General features: G+C 38.1%; 1 protein-coding gene across 3 annotated transcripts in view; it reads right to left on the reverse strand.

Moving 5' to 3' along the window:
- SEMA3C (semaphorin 3C) overlaps nt 1-17,080 on the reverse strand; it is a 296,048-nt gene extending 278,968 nt beyond the window's left edge. For all 3 annotated transcript variants that reach the window (XM_058524375.1, XM_058524356.1, XM_058524386.1), the window contains exon 1: nt 16,999-17,080. In XM_058524375.1, coding sequence (XP_058380358.1) covers nt 16,999-17,056 — 58 coding nt within the window. In that variant the 5' untranslated portion in view covers nt 17,057-17,080. The remainder of the gene's footprint in view (nt 1-16,998) is intronic.
- Nucleotides 17,081-19,611: the final 2,531 nt, after the last annotated feature.

Genomic DNA, 19,611 nt, shown 5'->3' on the forward strand with positions numbered 1-19,611 from the left:
ATGACAATATCCAGAAGGAGGTAAGGATGTATTTTGTAGAAGAAAACCTTCCCAATAATGCTCAAATCCCATTTACCCAAAAGATGGGCCCTACCTGCAGCAAGGCATTGAGTCTCCTGGGTCGTTGTTTCATAAACCTCAGACAAGCTGTGTTTATTACTGAAGAAAAATCGGGGAAGACATAGCACAGATCTGTTCTATCCTCCAGGATGGTTTGGTAAAGTTCAGACTTTTCTATTTTCTTTTATATCAAAAGCATAAGAGCTATTTGCCATCTTATTTCAAGACAGGATATTGATATCTTGGTTAGCCATAATTTTGTGGCTGAAGCCACAGAGTTTTGGGGTATCATTCTAAGACTAGCAAATTATATTTGAAATGGTGTATCACTTTTACATGTGTTTCTGTTAATGTATTTTTAAGTCTTCTTACCTGTTTCTTTCTGAAGATAATAGAGAAATCTGGTAGCTGACTGCCTCATGTTATCTTAGAAAATCTTTGTGTCATAAAATTTACAGTCTTCAACTGTTGCATTGCCGTACATAAAGACAATTAGAAATTGTAATTGTATATTATTTTTCTTGTGGAATCCTGACACTTGAACTTCATGAGATAATTACTAATGTAAATACAGGCCCTAAAGGCATTCTACAAAGGAATACAAGCAAACCAAGTTATTACGTCAACACTGCAGCTAAATTTTCTAGTATATTTACTGTAGTTATGGGTTCCATTCACATAAGTATCTACTAGACTATAATGATCTTCTGCTTAGAAATATTTTAGTAAATTGCTTAATTGATCTAGCAATGTTGAATGTAAATGTTTCTGCTTTTCATGCATTTTTTCCAGTCTTACCTAAGATTTTGTCTGGAATATTGAAAATTTTACAGTTTGCTAGCTGTGGCCAGGTTCTTTACTTGAACATATACTTCCTCTTAATATTATTTCTCTTTTGTAAGTGCTAGGTAAATCTGGATAAAAGTTAAATACGACAGTATTCTTTAGAGTTAAAAAATACACATTTATTGCAAAATGTCCTTTTCTTCTAAAAAAAAAATCCTATCCTGATAATAATTTGTATATTGTAGATACTTGAGTAACTCTGAAACATTAGACTGTATTGTTGATTCCCTCCTGCTGTCAGAATTTCTGGAAGGGTAGAGAGTCAGCAAGAAATAGAGAAATATGGTTACCAAACAGGTCACTATAGTAATGACCCCATGTTGCAATAGTACCTATCATTTTAGATGACATTGATTGTGAATTTAGCCTTAAAATAGGAAAAACAATGGTATGAATGGTTGAGGAGAGGCTATTATGGGCAGAAAGAATGTTTAAAAGGTAAAAGACTGGATAACATAGAACATTCAAGATTTGGATAGTATTTCAGGTTAGCTTAACGCAGATGTAGGTGTATGTAGTGGATAGCTACATGGAAAGCTAATATGGTAACACATTATGAAGAGTTTGAATGTCACACTGTACAGATTTGTTCTTTATTTGGTAAGCGCAATCATTGTCAGGAGCAGGACCAATAATTTTCCTTTCCACCACCATTTAAAGATGAGTGATATGAAAATAGCTTGGTTTTTAAGATCAATCAAGCAGCTACTCAAAAAGAATTTGCAGCTTATGTACTAGGGGCAAGGAGACGAGTTTTAAGACCTTTTTCTTTCTTTCTTTCTTTCTTTTTTGTTAAAGGAGTAGGGTAATGACCCTCAATATTAGGGTAATTATCATTCCGATGGATAAGAAGGGCTAGAGAGAAAGACACTGGCAAACAACCACAATAACAAACCATAAGAACAAAGAAAACAGAGTGACTATTGGAGAAATGAACAGGTTTTTGACCAGAATAAAGAAACAGCTTTGCTGAAAAAAATGGCGGGTCTAGGGGAGATGTAGATCAAAGGTGGAAAGCAGGAATGTGGGTTTGTTTTCAGGGGTGGTGAATTAGGGCCAAAGGACGACAACCAGATGAAAACGTTCAGGGCACATTTGAAAATTCAGGAGGGAGGTGGGGACAAGAGATAGGGATTTGAGAAACATCCACGACAAAGTAAAACAAACAAATGAAAATAATTCAATGAAGATTTTTATGCTTTAAAATGGGTGTTGTGCTAAGGGATTCTATCTTCTGCCCCAAGAGTTCTGGACTGCATAAGTCTTTCACATAAATGTCCTTCTGTATAATTCCATGCAATAATTATTGTGTGACTGTCATGCTGTAGCATGGGGGCTGTTCTTAGGAATGAGCCAACGTGGAAAATTTCATCTGCTAATTGTTTAGTATTTTCCACAACTAGCTTTATCCGTGCAAGTTTTCAGCTTGTGCATGAACTTCCAGTGCTAGTCCTTGCACCGTAACAAATTGAGGAATGCAGAGCACTCCTCCAAATCCTGTTTTGGCAGAAAAATCTCTCATGGAGTTTTAGGCTTGAACTCAGCTGAGTTTGTGATTTCTCAAAGCAGCATCACCTTTGACTAGATTTAATCATTTCCGTTTTTCTTTAATGACTAACAACATAAAATCCAACCAACCTATTGACATAAACACACAGAGCAGTGGGGCTAGAACCATATAATATTAATTGGATTTCAAAGAAATATTTCAGAAAGATGGGAACCAGGATTACAGAGCAACTAGTTCAGGCTTTTTTGGCAATCATATTTTAAAAATTCAATAGTGAAGGTATGTAACAGCTAATAGTCAAATAAATGTAAATTAAAATGAGAGATTGTGTTTAATCCTATCAGTATGGCAAATAACTAAATGAATGCAATGAGAAAATAAAAATAGATTTATCATTGATATCTATTATTGTAGGGAAAAGTAATCCTCTCCTACATTGTTATAGGGATTAAAAACTGGTTACATTTTTGCAAAGGAAAACTGTATGTATAAAAATAAAAATGACTATATCCTTCCATCCAAAGTCCGAAAGTTCTAGGAACATGAGACTATGTAGATATGGACATTAATAGATGTTGGTCAGTTAAAAATTGGAAAAAAACTTTGCCTTATTCTGAAGGGATAATCAAAATTTGGTTATTAATTAAATAATATGCACTCATTAAAACTAATAATATAGATATGTAATATTATGGAAAAAAGATCACAATGTATTTATTAAATGAAAAAACTAATTATAAAAGCATATGGATGGTCCTATGTATGTATATATTATGTGTATAATATTATATGCATGGTTTCACTTTGACTAGAACAAAAATGGTCTAGTATTTACAGACTCTGGCCCCAAACCCATCCAACCAATGGAAATCTGTCCCATAAAACAGGCTTCTCCCTTCTCTTGAATCCTGGCCTTCTTGGTGCTACATCAGGAAGTGGAAGTGGCAGTCACTGCAAAGGGAGTCTAAGAGGATTTCTACATTGAAAAGGGTGTAGAGCAAGACACAGAAGAAAGCAAAGAAGGATAGATCCAAGAAAAAAGTAGGGAAGCAGTGGGAAGAAAGAACACGGGAAAAGATTACAAGATGAATATTGGGGATATAAGAAATTGAGAGAGTGAGAGGGAGAGAGAGAGGAGCAACTATCATATAGATTGAGACATTGTGATGGAAAAGGAATATTTTTAAAAAGTTTTTCTGTGTATTAAAACTGTACTCTACCAGCAGTATATTCTGGAGAAGTTTAGGTGAATAACTGGATCTCAACCAAAGTTTAATTTTTGTATGACATTATTTCTTTAAATGTAATTTACTTCCCAGATTAACTCACAAGGTTATTCACTTTTATGTAAATTAGGTAATTTATAGGTTTAATAAAAACTGATTTTTAAAGTAACTATTGAAATATTTATTTTTCTTTTCTAAAATAAAGGTAAAATTAGATGTAGTTTCATCCTTCTAAAGATATTTACAAGCAAAATTTCTTTGCATGCTTTTGTTTTATGTATACATATGTACATACACACACCCACATACACATGCACTTATACACACACACACATAAATATATAATTGGTGCTGAGAGTTTAGCTAAGCTACACCATGGTGTTGTTGCCTCCGCATCCATTTTGTTTGGCCAAGTGGCCCTCAGCGGGCCTTAAACTAGAACTAGACCCCTCAACAGCCCTTGTGATCAACAGTCTCTCTCATCTCCCAGGGCCTTCCCCTTATGTAACCCTTAGATAAGACCCCCGTGGAGCTTACCAAAACCCCACTCTTTTTGTTTTGAATTGACCAATCCAATCTTAGCCTGGGAGCCCCAAAACACTCCACCTGTGCACCCTTTTAAAGGCGTGTTCCCAGGTCCTTCCTCTCTCTCTGCTTGCACTGAACCCTGCCTTGATCTCCCTGTGTGGCCCCTCAATGCATGCTGTGACTTCATTCAGGACCGGTGAGTAATAAACCTCTCTATTTCAGTTTCTCTTGTGGTCTTCTGTTGAACCATGGCTCACCATCCGACACCCCGGGTTTTTACTTAAATATTAATTTAACAGTCATAACAGCTGGTTTCTTTATATTCATCATATAAGCAAAAATATTTCTAGATTTTTAAAAGTAGAAGAATGGGTCTTCTGATGGAAGTAAGAGAGCCAGCACAAATCCTGGGCACCTAGCAGACCCTCAGATCGTATGTGCTTGTAGAACTTGATTAAATCACAATTATGTTACCCTTTATTTCCTCCTTCCCTTGGATTGTGAGAGTTTAAAACATGGGCTCGGAAGCATGGCAGACTGAGGCTTAAAACCATGACTTTATAATGATGTGAGCTAAAAGTATCACTGAGCACTTCTAAACTGCAGTCTTCTCAAAAATAAAGAACAAAGGGGAAAAGCAACAGGCCTAAGTGTTACATACTAGGTATTTTCTCCTTTTAATATACTTTTTAACCCCATTACTGTTACGCACATCTATTTGGCCAGAACAATACACGCCCACTCCTAGCTGCAAAGGAATCTGTGAAATTTAGCACTTTAAGCTGGGTTCACAGCCACTCAGAACAAAATAACAGACTTGTTTAGTAGAGAAGAAGGAAAGAATATATATTTATAGATCCTTAGGTAATTATATGGGGATAATAATATTTATCCCAAAAGTTATTGTCATAAGGACAAAGTGTAATTACACACATGCACACACACAATCAAAGCGAACATAATACCTTGTAAAGAGTACACATTCATAAAATATGGTGTAAAAATCTTCCTCAATTTTCCTGGATTGAACAAAAAGATCTAAAACTCTATTGACTTTGAAAACAGTTTCTCAGGCATTTTTATAGATCATATATGTGTTACGTTTACATTTAAAAAATTTTTTCCAACCAGGTCACAGAAGTCTTGGTAATGATATCAATAAAACTTTCCTATAATTTTATACATGTGTGTTAATTTAATCATGGATTTCTTTCACTTTAATGTGCTTGATATAAACAGGAAAAATGTCATAGTGTTCTTGATTTCGATCACAATATTTTTAAGTTTCACATTAAGTATAGCATGCTGTTGGATGGCAATGGGGCTATGCATGAACCTCTTGAAAAAGTCTAAATAGAACACGTAAGTTACATTTGCTACCACCTGAAGAAGCAAATGGGGACTTAGCTCTGGGAAATATTCCAGCCTACAGTCCCAACTTTCAAACTTTAGCTGAATTCATTTTACAATATTCATTCACTCAGAGAAGGCTTTTATTCCAGACAACCTCCCAGGCTGTGCCCTGGACCCCTAGCTCATTGCCCTTGGGTGGTAGGTATGCCTATAGGTGACCTCTCAACCTTTCATTCTGCCACAGTCCTTGGGCTGGTCTCCTAGTCCTAGAGCAGCCTTGTCTCTTTACCCCAGCATCCAACAAAATATTATCATTTTCTAGATGTACTGGAACTTTTCATTTATTTATGCTTCATCTCCCTAACTAGACTGTGTCTTAAGAACAGAGACTGAGTCTTCTTTAAAGGCCTATGTGATTGTATAGAATTGGTGCTTATTGAGGATTTTTGATTGATAATCAATATAAACACATTATCTTTGGCATTTATGATCTAGGCATATATGTACTAATAAACGTTATTTGTGCTATTTTGTTGAAAAAGAAAGTTGCTAAGGTCCCTCCTATTCTCTTGATGATATCTGCACTATATTGCCTCTTGATAAAATTGTGTAGAATAATTTCATGAGGCATTTGTATGTTCAACTTGCACTCGGATTAAATCTTTTCTTTTCTCTGCTCTCTCTTTTACATTTGTTATGGGTTGAATTTTATCCTCTGAGATCAGATCATGACTAATTAACCCCACCCTGTGCTCAGTTATAGAACTTCCAGAGCTTGGAAGGATCTTAGAAATGAAGTGTTCCAGCACTCTCATTTTACAAATGAGGAATCTGAAACCAAGAAGATTTGAGTTTTCAGTTCAAGAAACATTTGTTGAACATTTGTCATATACTTGCCCCAGGCTAAGTCCTAGGGATAGATAGGCAAATTAGAATAATCATATAAGGATTAAATGTGATATTGTAATGAAGGGAACACAACGCCTAGCATGCCGTACTCATTCATAAAACAATAAAACAATATTTGAACATTTTACATTTAATACCGTAGCTCGTAATTTTCCTAGATTGAAGAAGGGTGAAAAAAAGGCTGGAAAATTGAGCGGCAGATGAGGATTCCTTAAGGATTTCACTCTCGCTCTAATAAGACACATTAGTATTATGACTGCTCTACAATTACACAGCAAGTGACTGACACAGGAATTTAACTGAGGTGTCTTGACTCCTGTTTAGTGTTTTTTGTCTCCAGTTATAATTCTTAAAGCTACATTATGACTTGCAGGTTCTTACTGTTAAATATGAATATCACTATGTTAGAAAGTAGAGAGAAAAAAATAACAATGGAAAAGATGTAAGAAGAGCTTTTCTTGACTCTACAATATAGAGTATAGAAAACATACTACATTAAGCAAGAAAATATATGTATCATAAGAATGATCAATTACAGGAAAGAGAATCCTACTCCAGACACCTCTAGGGCCCTCTAGCCAAAGAGTTCTCAAGTAAGGAGAGAATCATCCATCGTCCTGTTTTTCTTGAGAAGATTATTGGACCTAATGTGATTTGAATTGGTGTCATCCATCATTGTAGAGGCATAGAAAAAAGGGGCTGACTATTTTTAACTCAGATTGATGATATGTATTCAACTGTTAAAGAAACTCTATTGATAGTTACATCAGAAATTACTTGAGGATCTTTTTTCTCTTTCCCCACTTCCCTTGATGTATTTCACCCTGGTTCACTGAAGCAGTCACTTATTTGACTGTATCTTTCTCACCTCTGTCCACTCTCCCCATTTTCCTTTTCGTTCTTCACATCGCTATCAATTACCTTCCTTTAAACCATATCCAACACAAATCACTTCACTCCTGGAGAACATCTACAGGCTTTCTGTGGTATATAGGTAAAGACCCAAATTTCTTCAGTAGGCATAAAATAAACCACTTGCTCCATAACATCTCAAAAGCTCAAGGCTCCTTGCTCCCTACCATGCAGCTAGAAAGTACTCCTGATGTAATTTAAATAATTAAATATCTTAGTCAGCTTGGGCTGCCATAACAAAATACAGTAAATACAGTACACTAGGTAGCTTAAACAACTGACATTTATTTTCTCACAGTTCTGGAGGCTGAAAGTCTAAGACAAGGATGTTAGCATGGTTGGGTTCTGGTGAGGCCACCTTCTTGCTGGGTCGTCACAGTCAGATAGATAGCAAGAGCAAGCTCTCTGATGTCTCTTCTTACAAGGTCACTAATCTCAGGATGAGGGCCCCACCCTCATGACTTCATCTAAACCTGTCTACCTCCCAGAGGCCCCATCTCCAAATACCATCACATTGAGGGTTAGGGCTTCAACATATGAATTCTGGAGTGGACACAATTCATTCTATAACATGAAACTTTAATAATTCCAAGGTACTCTTTGTCTCTTCTGGTAACTACTGCTAGGCAAGAATTAACCTTGTGTCCCTACATAGAAATACTTAGGTATCAATTTTCAGCTCCTTGTCTAATTAGACAAAGAATTCAGTCAACACAAATGAGTTTGAATATCTCTTCCATGATCCCACCTGAACAGGGATCCTGTATCAACTCCACAAAAAGAATGTGTTATAGTTTGGGATAGCTTTATTTCTCATCAGTTTTCCCATTTAGATTCTATACAAATTCAAAAATAGATACAGGAGTTAGATAACGAGGAAAATTTCAACTTAATTGGAGGTAAAACTGGATTGCAGGATTGAATTTGGGACCATATTGAACTTTCTGCTTTTTTCCTCCTAAATTGAACTAAACAACACATTCATAGGTTGGGGAGCTGGACAATGGTGACATCCCACAACAAGGGCAGGGCTGTCTTGGTGAGATTACATCAGGAATTGGCATGGAGAAGAACAAGTGTGACCTGTGCGTAAGCTGGTTCTAAGAGACAATCTCAGGCCAGCTCGGATATGTCTACCCAGAAACTCTTCCTACTTTTCCAGATTAAAGAAGTCATTTCTCCTCTCATATGAAAGAACTAGTGAGAGGTGGAGGCAAGGGCAGACACTTACCCACTACTAAAATTTTCCCAATCAATGAGCTAAGACAGAAATGTGAAAAAGTAAGAGAATTGTTTTGTCTTGTTTCGCTTTGTTTTGTTTTGATTTTTGGTTTGTTCATTGTTTTGTTTTCCCTCCAGAATGTACACACAAAACTCTCAGGTAGAGAATCAAAAACTGAAGCACTACATAGCTCAGACAACATTTTGCTAACTATATAGAATAATTACTTATTCTTTCATAGGTATCAAGGAATGAAGCATCAATACTTATAGGTATGCATTTAGCAAGTGAATAAGACAAGACTAAGATCCATTAACAGTGAAAAGAGAAAATAATCACAGGTGAATTCAAAATTTCTTTTAGAGAAAAGCTTTCCTTTATTTAGCAAAATACACCAATAAACCATCTAGAATGAAAAGAGAGACTGTAATAGCATGGTTTGACAAAAAAAGAGCTTTAAGCTACTCTGCTTAGAACATGAGTAAGAATGGGATGAAGGCATCAGAGAGGAGGGGAGAGAGAACGGGAGAGAGAGGAGCAAGCAACAATCTCACAGAAAGAATGGTTGCAGTTTGGAGAAACTTATTTCTCACCATTTCTACCATTTATTTTTTTTTTATTTTTTTATTTTTTGAACTTTTAATTGAAGTATTACATATATATACAGAAAGTATACAAATCATAAGAATATAGTTTGATGAGGTGTATTCAAAGTGAATACACCTCATGTAACCAGCACCCTGATCAAGAAACAGAACATTTCCCCCACTCCAGAAGCCTTGTTCCCCATACCCTTCCCAGTTGATACCTGCTCAAGGGTAATCACTGTCTTGACTTCACCATAGATTAGTTCCACCTGTTTTTGTACTTTATACAAATGTGTATAATCAAATATATACTCGTTTGTATCTGGCTACTTTCTGCTTACCATCATGTTTGTGAAATTCATCCATATTGTTGCATGAAGTAGTAGTTCTTTCATTTTTGTTGCTCTGTAGTATTTCATTATGTGTATATACCACAATTATTCATCCATTCTATTGTTGATGGATCTTTGGGAGTTTCCAGTTTTTGTATCTTATGAATAGTGATGCTATGAACATTTTTGTACATGTATTTTGGTGAATGCATTTCTGTTGGATATACACCTATATGGAATTATTGGGTCAAAGGGTATGTATACCCAAAGGGCAGCTTTACAAGATATTGCCAAATAGTTTTCCAAAAAAAGGATGTGCCAGTTTATGTTCCACCCAACATTTGATATTGTCTGTCTTTCTCATTTTAGCCATTCTGATGGGTGCGTAGTGCTATGTCACTGATGTTTCAATTTATATTTCTGATTACTAAAGAAGTTGAGTATATTTTCATATGGTCATTGGCCATTTGTATATCCTTTTTGTGAAGTGCGTATTCAAGTCTTTTGCCCATATTTCTATTGAATAGTTTGTCTGTTTCTTATTGATTTGTAGAAATTAGTTATATATTCTGGATCTGAGTCCTTTGCCGTATATATATATATTCTGGAAAGTCCTCTCCCACACTGTGGATTTCCTCTCCAGTCTCTTAATTGTGTCTTTTGAAGAACAGATATTCTTCCTCTTAATAGAATCCAATTTATTAAAGTTTCCAGGAAATATGCTTTGACAGGTTGAATCCAGCTTCTGTCTTCCTAGTTGACTCCATTCTCCCCTTCTTTTTTCTTTTTTTTTTTTTTTTATTGGTTTATAACGTAAAAATTTCAGGTGTACATCGTTGTACTTCTATTTCTGCATGGACTACATCATGTTCACCACCAAAATACTAATTACAACCCATCACCACACACATGTACCAAATTATCCCTTTCACCCTCCTCCCTCCCCCCTTCCCCTCTGGTAACCACCAATCCAATCTCTGTCCCTATGTGTTTATTTATTGTTGTTATTATCTACTACTTAATGAAGGAAATCATACGGTATTTGACCTTCTCCCTCTGACTTATTTCACTTTGCATTATACCCTCAATGTCCATCCATGTTGCCACAAATGCCTGGATTTCATCGTTTCTTATGGCTGAGTAGTATTCCATTGTGTATATATACCACATCTTCTTTATCCATTCGTCCCTTGATGGGCACTTAGGTTGCTTCCAAGTCTTGGCTATTGTGAATAATGTTGTAATGAACACAGGGGTGCATGTACCTTTGCAAATTGGTGTTTTCAAGTTCTTTGGATAAATACCCAACAGTGGAATAGCTGGATCATATGGTAGTTCTATCCTTGATTTTTTGAGGAATCTCCATACTGTTTTCCATAGTGGCTGCACCAGTTTGCACTCCCACCAGCAGTGTATGAGAGTTCCCTTTTCTCCACATCCTCTCCAATACATATTGTTTCCTGTCTTGTTAATTATAGCCATTCTGACGGGCGTGAGGTGATATCTCATTGTAGTTTTGATTTGCATTTCCCTGATAGTTAGTGATTTTGAACATCTTTTCATGTGTCTGTTGGCCATCTGTATATCTTCTTTGGAGAAATGTCTGTTCAGGTCTTTTGCCCATTTTTTTATTGGGTTGGTAGTTTTTTTGTTGTTGAGATGCATGAGTTCTTTATATATTTTGGAGATTAAGCCCTTATCAGATGTATGGTTTGCAAATATCTTCTCCCAATTCAAAATTGAAAATTTCTTTTAGAGAAAAGCTTTCCTTTATTTAGCAAAATACACCAATAAACCATCTAGAATGAAAAGAGAGACTGTAATAGCATGGTTTGACAAAAAAAGAGCTTTAAGCTACTCTGCTTAGAACATGAGTAAGAATGGGATGAAGGCATTAGAGAGGAGGGGAGAGAGAACGGGAGAGAGAGGAGCAAGCAACAATCTCACAGAAAGAATGGTTGCAGTTTGGAGAAACTTATTTCTCACCATTTCTACCATTTAGACTTTAAACCGATTGAGAAATTGATACAGGAGTGAAATAAGAATCAACACATTAACTTTAGCAGGGGTAAAACTGAATTTGAAAATGTGACTTGAATATGGAGCCAAATGGGACATTCTACTTCCCTCCCACGTTGAACTGAACCACAAACAAGCCAGGGAACAAAGTACAGGACTGGATCTAGGAGGAGGAAATCTTCGATTTCCCCATCTTTTATTGCTGTTCATAGACAGTGACAGTCATCAAGAAGTCTCAGGACTGACCAGGCTGCTAAGTGTGTGGTGTTTCCTAGGGAACTGACAGAATAAAGAAGCAGACACGCTGGGCAACTGTCTAAGGATAGAACATGCCTTTTGCCAAACACACAAATGGTCTTGGGGTGGTGGTGGTTGCTAATAGCTGGATTCTACTTAGTAATGGAGGCCCTGAAACAAAGATGGATATCTCAGTCCAGATGTCATGAGACAATGACCAGCCACCGGGAGTCTATTGGCTTTTCACATCATTAGTGATGATGTGCCTTCTGCTTCTAGCAGAAGAGAAGAGTATGATTTTCAAAGATATGAAGGCTGTATTCTTCATCATTAATGAGAAGAATCCAACTGAGACACGTACATAAACACCCCAGAGATGGAGGAGATGCTAAGTAAAGTGAACTGCCTGCTCTGAGCATAGCTCGAGTTGGTAGGTATCTGTACAATTCTAAGGCAAAGGAAGGGGGAGTGGGTTCAATATACTTTCCTCAGTACCACGTTTATAGCTGTCTCTAGCAGCCAATCTGAGGAGTCTAGACTGTGTTACCATCACAGAAAACTAAAAGCATATTGTTTGGTCACTGTCACCTTGAGTGATTTGCTGCTTTTGGGGCACCAGGAGAATAAAGTCTAGGCAGGGCAATCACCCTTCTAGGAGGTACTGATATCATGCCAATGGTGAAGTGTCTTCCTCACATGTTCTAGAACTCAGCACTGTGGATGAAAGAACATGACCTACAGTGAGGGGGGATGATGCGGTCATCCAGCCAGGGAGGACAAACTACTCCAAACTAGTTTGGGTAATAATATTGCTATGACCTCAATTTGTACTCATAGACTTGTTTGGCTGGGTTATCAAGCTACACTCAACTTTTCTTCATTTTCTTCCTTTTTATCCTCCTCCTAATACTCTTCCCCTCTCTCTGATGGCTATAGAGTTGTGTGATTTTAAGGTTATCCTTCATTCAGCTTTTGGTGGAGATGATGACAACAGTGCCAGGAAGTCAAAGACTGATGGATGCAGGAGAGAGAAGTGGCAGTCTTAGCAGCTGTGGTGTCCATGTGGCAGCAGCAGGAGCAGCAATGGTTCATTCATTCCTCGGTGGTGTGACGATGCAGCATATGCAGATAAAAATAAGTGTTTTCAACAATGAATTACCCCAAAACATGCTAATGACTCATTTTTTCTTACTGGAGAATTATATGTTGATAGAAATATCCAGGTCTCAGTCTTGGGGGGTGTGTGTGTGTGTGTGTGTGTGTGTGTGTGTGTGTGTGTGTGTAAGCTAGGTTCTGATTCAATCTACAAGTCTTCTTTACTCAGGTGATTACCACTCGCTAGCATGGATAAAGAAATTGTTCTGATGAGTCCAATCATAGTTTAGAAGACCATCCTCATTCGCTCCTAGAAAGTCTAAGAATGGAAGGAAAGAAATCCCCAGTTTTCTACATTCTGGTACTAACTATCATACAATCTAGCCATGCCATTCTCTGTCCCTGTTTTCAAAAAAATAAACTTATTTTTAAAGGTTTACTAAATTTTTTTGGTTAAATTTGAGAAGAAATTATCTTATTTAAAATAGAAATGCCCTTCTATCTCCAAGTAAAATATAAACATGAAAATGAAGATGTTCAAATGACAAACACATCCATAACTCCTAGAGGACCTAAGGCAAGCACATCAATACCCCTCTGTGTAGTTAATGCTATTTTGATTATGCCACCTTGGTTTATTTAGAAATAAAGTTCATTTCTCTCATTACATCAAGGTGACCATAGAAAAGAAAATGTAAAAAGGAAAACAACATGTGCCTATAAGGAAATAATAAGAAATATGTGCATTTCAAGAGCAATGACATAGTGAGGATGGCTTACAATACCAAGGACTACAAAGCAAAATTAATCCACCACTTTTGAATTTACTCAAAGAAACCAAAAAAGTGTTTTCACAGTTGTCAGAAACCCCAGGTGACAAGAAGTCCAGCTGAATAAAGCAAAAGAAAAAGTGGCTGGTAATATGAGTTGACATCAAATGTTTTACGGAATTCCAAACTTGAGTAGATATCTTGACAGAGGAAAGTGTAGAATATAAAATGAAATAGAACATTGCACTGTTCCTTCTTTCGGGCTCGAATTAAGTATATTTTAAATTTTACAAAGAAGTTTTAACCATAAAATTCACACAATGAGAAGTCAGCTTGTCCTAAAGGACTAAGCTAAACAAAAAGTTTGAATGTGATGAAATTTTCTCTCTATTCAAGGAAGCTGTTGTAGGAATAGGCAAGTTTCATTGGTAATTAAAGCTATGACACACAAAAATGGTATTTATACATAACAGTGTAAAGTGAAATATGTTTAGGCTTATTGGGAAAAGAATAAAACAGAAAGCAAGAGGATATTAAAGCAGAATTTTGTAAAATCTTGCTTAAGTATTCAAATATTCTAGTTGAACTAGCAAAGCTCTTTCTGTGGTGAGTAGAAGTTTTCCCAAATTATTGTAGCTAAAATTTGCCTTTGTCAATTGACTTTTATATTCATATAATTGGCCAAGTTTTATACAATAGGAAAAACTTTAATATTTCTTAACTACGGCAGATAGATGGTAGACATAGATACATAGATACATATATACATACATACATAGGTAGATAGATTGTTTTTTTAATTTACACCTAACAAAGCACATTTCTGATGTTTGACATCCCATGTAGCATGACCCAGGAAAAGAATGCTCTGATAATTTGGACTCAGTTACTCTGGTTCATGGCACAGTTGTTTCTCATCATAGATTAATAAGTTCTCACACTTTTGTCAGTTCTCTGAAGATCTCTTCATCCCTTAGCACTGAAATCTGTTTTTAAGGCATAGGGCCAGATCCTAAAATCAATGTTTTACTTGGTGAGTCCAGCCAAACTTCAGCAGGCTTTCCTGTGGACACCAATACCAGCATCCTTCTGTTTGTTTGCTACACATTTCTTAATTTATATATATTATTTATGGTGACTATAGGCTTTTGCCACCTTAAACTATAACAGGGTTGCCATATTGAAATACTAAACTGACAATTCCAACACTTTTTCTTCCCCAAGAGTAACATTAGTTGAAAGAAAGAACACTTTCAAACAGAACCTATGTGTATTGTTTCCTTCATTTATTCCTTTATTCAGCAAATATATAGAGAATACCTGTTGTGTTGTAGAAATAATGCTCAACATTGGCAATACAACAGTGACCAGGTTGGAAAGACAGACCAATGTCTTGGAGTTTATGGTCTCATGGTAGACAGGGATTATTAAATACACAATTATTCTGTGATGCTGTGTGATACTGAGTTTGGTAGGTCAGTAAAGTTTTAGCAAAGAAAGTGACGTGTCAAAGTTAAGACTAAAAGGGTGAGTAGAATTTCTCTAGGAAAAAGTACAAGTGGAGAAATGGAGTGACCTTTATTTATTTTGACAACAGATATGTATTAATATGCCAGGTGTCAAACTTAGCCTCTGAGGACACAGCAGTAGACCAAACCTATCAGATCCCTGTTCTCACGGATTTGCATTCTGTTTAGGGAGACAAAATCAATTTTAAAACCTATAAATAAAACATTTCAGATGGCAACAGTGCTATGAAGAAGTGAAACTGAGTTGTAGTGCACATTATGTTTGCCTCCTCAGCATCTATTTGCTCTGATTTTTTGGGGTGGGCGTGGGGGTGTTACTCTTTCCCCATGTAGCTCATACACTTCTGGGAAAGCTGATGTCTCCCTTAGTGCTAGGTATGAACACAACTGTTCTAAAAGTAATTCCATTTCGTTGCAAGCAATTAGTTGAGCAACCCAAACCTCATTAAAGCAGTTTTTGCTTCCCCTGACTTTAGATGTTAGATCAGGAATGGTAATGAAACACAGTTCTAGCCAATGAAACATGAAGAGGAGACTGTAATAAATCTTGAGGGGAAAAGTTGCCTCACTCCTAAGAGAAAGGGGAAAAAAATGGCGTCTTTATTTTTGTGGTTGTGATCCCGGTAGCTGCTGCTGCCACATCCCTTTGTGGCTGAGAGAATCTCAGAGAAACAGAGCAATGAAGCTCTTGGTGAACCATGCTGATTTCCATCTGCCTCTGGACATCCAGTTAGATACACCAGTGATCACACTTATAGAAATCAATATAACTCCGAATTTCTGTTACTCATCTGAAAACACTGTAAAGGAACCAAAGAAATGTTTGATGTATTAGAAAAGAAGTGGGGGGAGAACAGCAGATAGTGTCAGTTCTGCTTTAGACAGGCTGGTCAAGAACTGTCTTTCTGAAGAGGTGGTATTTAAACTGAGACAAGAAGTCAGCCATGCTAAGCCCTGAGAACAGACTTTTCAGGAGGCATAAAGAACAATTGAATAGTCACAAGGTTTAAATGGGAATAAGGAGACACGACACTAGAGATGAGCGATGTCCTGATGGTTTCAGATTCGTTCTATGAGCCATTAAAGCATTTGAAGTTTGGGGATGACAAATTATTGATTTTGTTTTCTATGTAATATAGTTTTGATGTTTTCAACTACCATTAAACTGTGTTATCAGTTTATATAGCAACAACATTTCATTTGACAGTGTTCATAAAATTAAAATGGAATTAACATCATTCTTATGACATGTGAACTTGTCTTATTTCAAAAGTACTTAATGATAGGGACTTCTTAGAGAACACATGACATTCAGTTACTAAAATCAGTTAACAAGAAGTAAAGATCCAAGAGAGGAGGGGAGTCAAGATGGCCGCGTAAGCAGACTTGGAACTCACCTCCTCCCGTGGACACAGCCAATTTACAACTACTCGTGGAAAAATTACCCCTGAGACAGAACTGAAAACTGGATGAGAGGAAGTCCTGCAACAACAGACAATCCTAACTGAGGTGGAAGAGGCAGAGACTCCCCTCTGGAGAGAAAAACGCCGCCTTCACAAGCCACCAGCTTCAAGGCCGCCGGGAGCAGCTCACAGGTAAGCAGCCCTCCCTGGAGGCGCGGGGCCCTGAGCAGGGAGCGCCCCCGCTGTGGGCATTTTGTGGACCAAGCACAATAGAGACCAGCGGCATAATATCTGACTGTGCCTGCTACTAAAACACTGGGGAGCACCCCCAGAAAACCCGGTTCACAAAGAAACTAAAACTGGCTCTTAAAGGGCCTGCGCGCAAACTCACCAGTTTCAGAAAGCAACCTAAAATCACCAGAAAGAAAGGTGCACAGTGCTTTGGTGACAAGAGACTCACCTAATAGGCCCTGAGTGCATCTCGGTGAGGGGTGAGACCCCTCCAGGGACTGGGACATTGGCGGCGGCCACTGCTGTGGCCTGATGTGGGTGTGCTGACACAGACACCATTGGAGTTCTCCCTGAGGCCTGCTAGCCCAGGGTCTGCCCCACCCGCTAGAGCACCGATTTAATCCAGCTCAGCCAGGGCAGGCAGCCCACCCTAGAGACTGGCCCCACCCAACAACAAGCCCTCAGGCAACTTGTGGGCCTGCATAGATTGGTGACTGGATTCTCTGCAGCCTGGCAACTGAGCCGACTTGAGCAGGGCAGGGTGTGCACAAGGAGTAGGTGGAGAGTGTGGGGCGGTGGCGGAGTGTGTGGGGCTTCTGCCGTGGAGAGACTGGGTCCGCTTGGGGAGGTTGGGGCGATCACACGGGGCAGGACTGTGTTGACTGTGTGTGTGGACCTGTGGGCTGCAGGGCTTCTCAGCCGCAGAAGACTTGTGCTTCTCAAAGACCCACATAGGAGGTTTGCCCCACCTTCAAAACCTGAAACAATTGGGTGCTCCTGTGCCTGAGGCCAGCCCCACCCAGCTGCAATCCTCAGAGAGCTGACAAGAGACCTAATAGGCTAGAGGCTTACAGCAATTGTAAGGCCCTGAGCCTAACAACCTGCCATGGTGGGGGCCTACTCACTTAAAAGAAATACTGCAACACAAATGTGGTATTAGAACTTGCAGCCAACTGTGCTGGGGCTCCCCACACCTGATAAAGAGACTGAAGGGCCCACAACCACTACAAGCAGCTGAGCATTACAACAGCTGGCCAGGAGCATAACTCGGCCTCCCTGGGCGCCTACAGGGAGAGCAAACAGACCACAACAGAAGGACACACGCAGCCCGCATAGGGGTCACCCCTGGAACATTGAGAACTGAGGGAAGCACACTGGAAGCCTCCTAAGGCATCACTTACATAAGGTCACCTATCCAAGAGCAGGAGATGTAGCTGACCTACCTAATACGTAAACACAAGCACAGGGAAAGAGGCAAAATGAAGAGGCAAAAGAATACATTCCAAGTGAGGGAATAGGACAAAACCCCAGAAAAGGAACTAAGTGAAACAGAAATGAGCAACCTACCTGACAGACAGTTCAAACTAAGAGTGTTAAGGATGCTCACTGATCTGGGGAGAAGAATAGATGAACTCAGTGAGAATGTCAACAAAGAAATGGAAGATATAAAAAAGAACCAATCAGAAATGAAGAATACAATACTGGAAATGAAAAATTCATTAGAGGGACTCAAAAGCAGAGTAGAGGATACAGAAGACCGGATCTGTGAGCTGGACGAAAGACTAGAAGAAATTACCCGAGGTGAACAGGTAAAAGAGAAAAGAATTAAAAAGACTGAGGACAGTCTAAGGGACCTCTGGGACAACATCAAGCGCACTAACATCCGTGTTATAGGTGTCCCGGAAGGAGAAGAGCGAGACAAGGGGTCAGAGAATCCATTTCAAGAAATAATAGATGAAAACTTCCCTAACCTAAGGAAGGAAACAGACATCCAGGTACAGGAAGCACAGAGAGCCCCAAACGAGATAAACCCAAAGAGGCCCACACCAAGACACATCATAATCAAAATGTCCAGAATTAAAGATAAAGAGAGAATCCTAAAAGCCGCAAGAGAATGTCAAGTTACGTACAAAGGAAACCCCATAAGGCTATCAGCTGACTTCTCAGCAGAAACCTTACAGGCTAGAAGAGAATGGCACGATATATTTAAAGTGCTAAAAGGAAAAAACTTACAGCCAAGAATAATCTACTCAGCAAGGTTATCATTCAAAATGGAAGGAGAGATCAAAATTTTCCCAGATAAGCAAAAATTAAAGGAGTTTGTCACCAAGAAACCAGTGCTACAAGAAATGTTAAAGGGACTGATTTAAGGGGAAAAGAGAAGACCACAAATAGGAAAAATTATCTATTTCCATGATTAGAACGTAATGGATACAAATGCACAACAAAGAGGTTACATATGATATCAAAAACATGAGGGAGGAGGGGAGTTAAAGAGCACAGCTTTCAGACAAGGGTCAAACTAAAGTGACCATCAATTCTGTATAGAAGAAGAAAGGAACAGAGAAGGACTACTAAAACACTGAGAAAAAAAAAAAAAGTTAAAAAATGGCAGTAAGTACATACTTATCAATAGCTACTTTAAACGTCAATGGACTAAACGCTCCAATTAAAAGGCATAGCGTGGCTGACTGGATAAAAAAACAAGACCCATATATATGCTGCATACAAGAGACACACTTCACACCTAAAGACACTCACAAACTGAAAGTGAAGGGATGGAAAAAGATACTCCACGCAAATGGCAATGAAAAGAAAGCTGGGGTAGCAGTACTCATATCAGACAAAATAGACTTTAAAACAAAAACTGTAAAAAGAGACAAAGAAGGGCATTACATAATGATGAAGGGAACAATCCAACAAGACGATATAACACTTGTAAATATCTACGCACCCAATGTAGGTGCACCTAAATATATAAAGCAATTATTAAAAGACATAAAAACAGAAATAGACAGTAACACAATAATAGTAGGGGACTTTAACACTCCACTTACACCAA

Source organism: Diceros bicornis, chromosome 3 (genome assembly GCF_020826845.1).
Source record: "Diceros bicornis minor isolate mBicDic1 chromosome 3, mDicBic1.mat.cur, whole genome shotgun sequence".
NCBI lineage: Eukaryota > Metazoa > Chordata > Mammalia > Perissodactyla > Rhinocerotidae > Diceros > Diceros bicornis.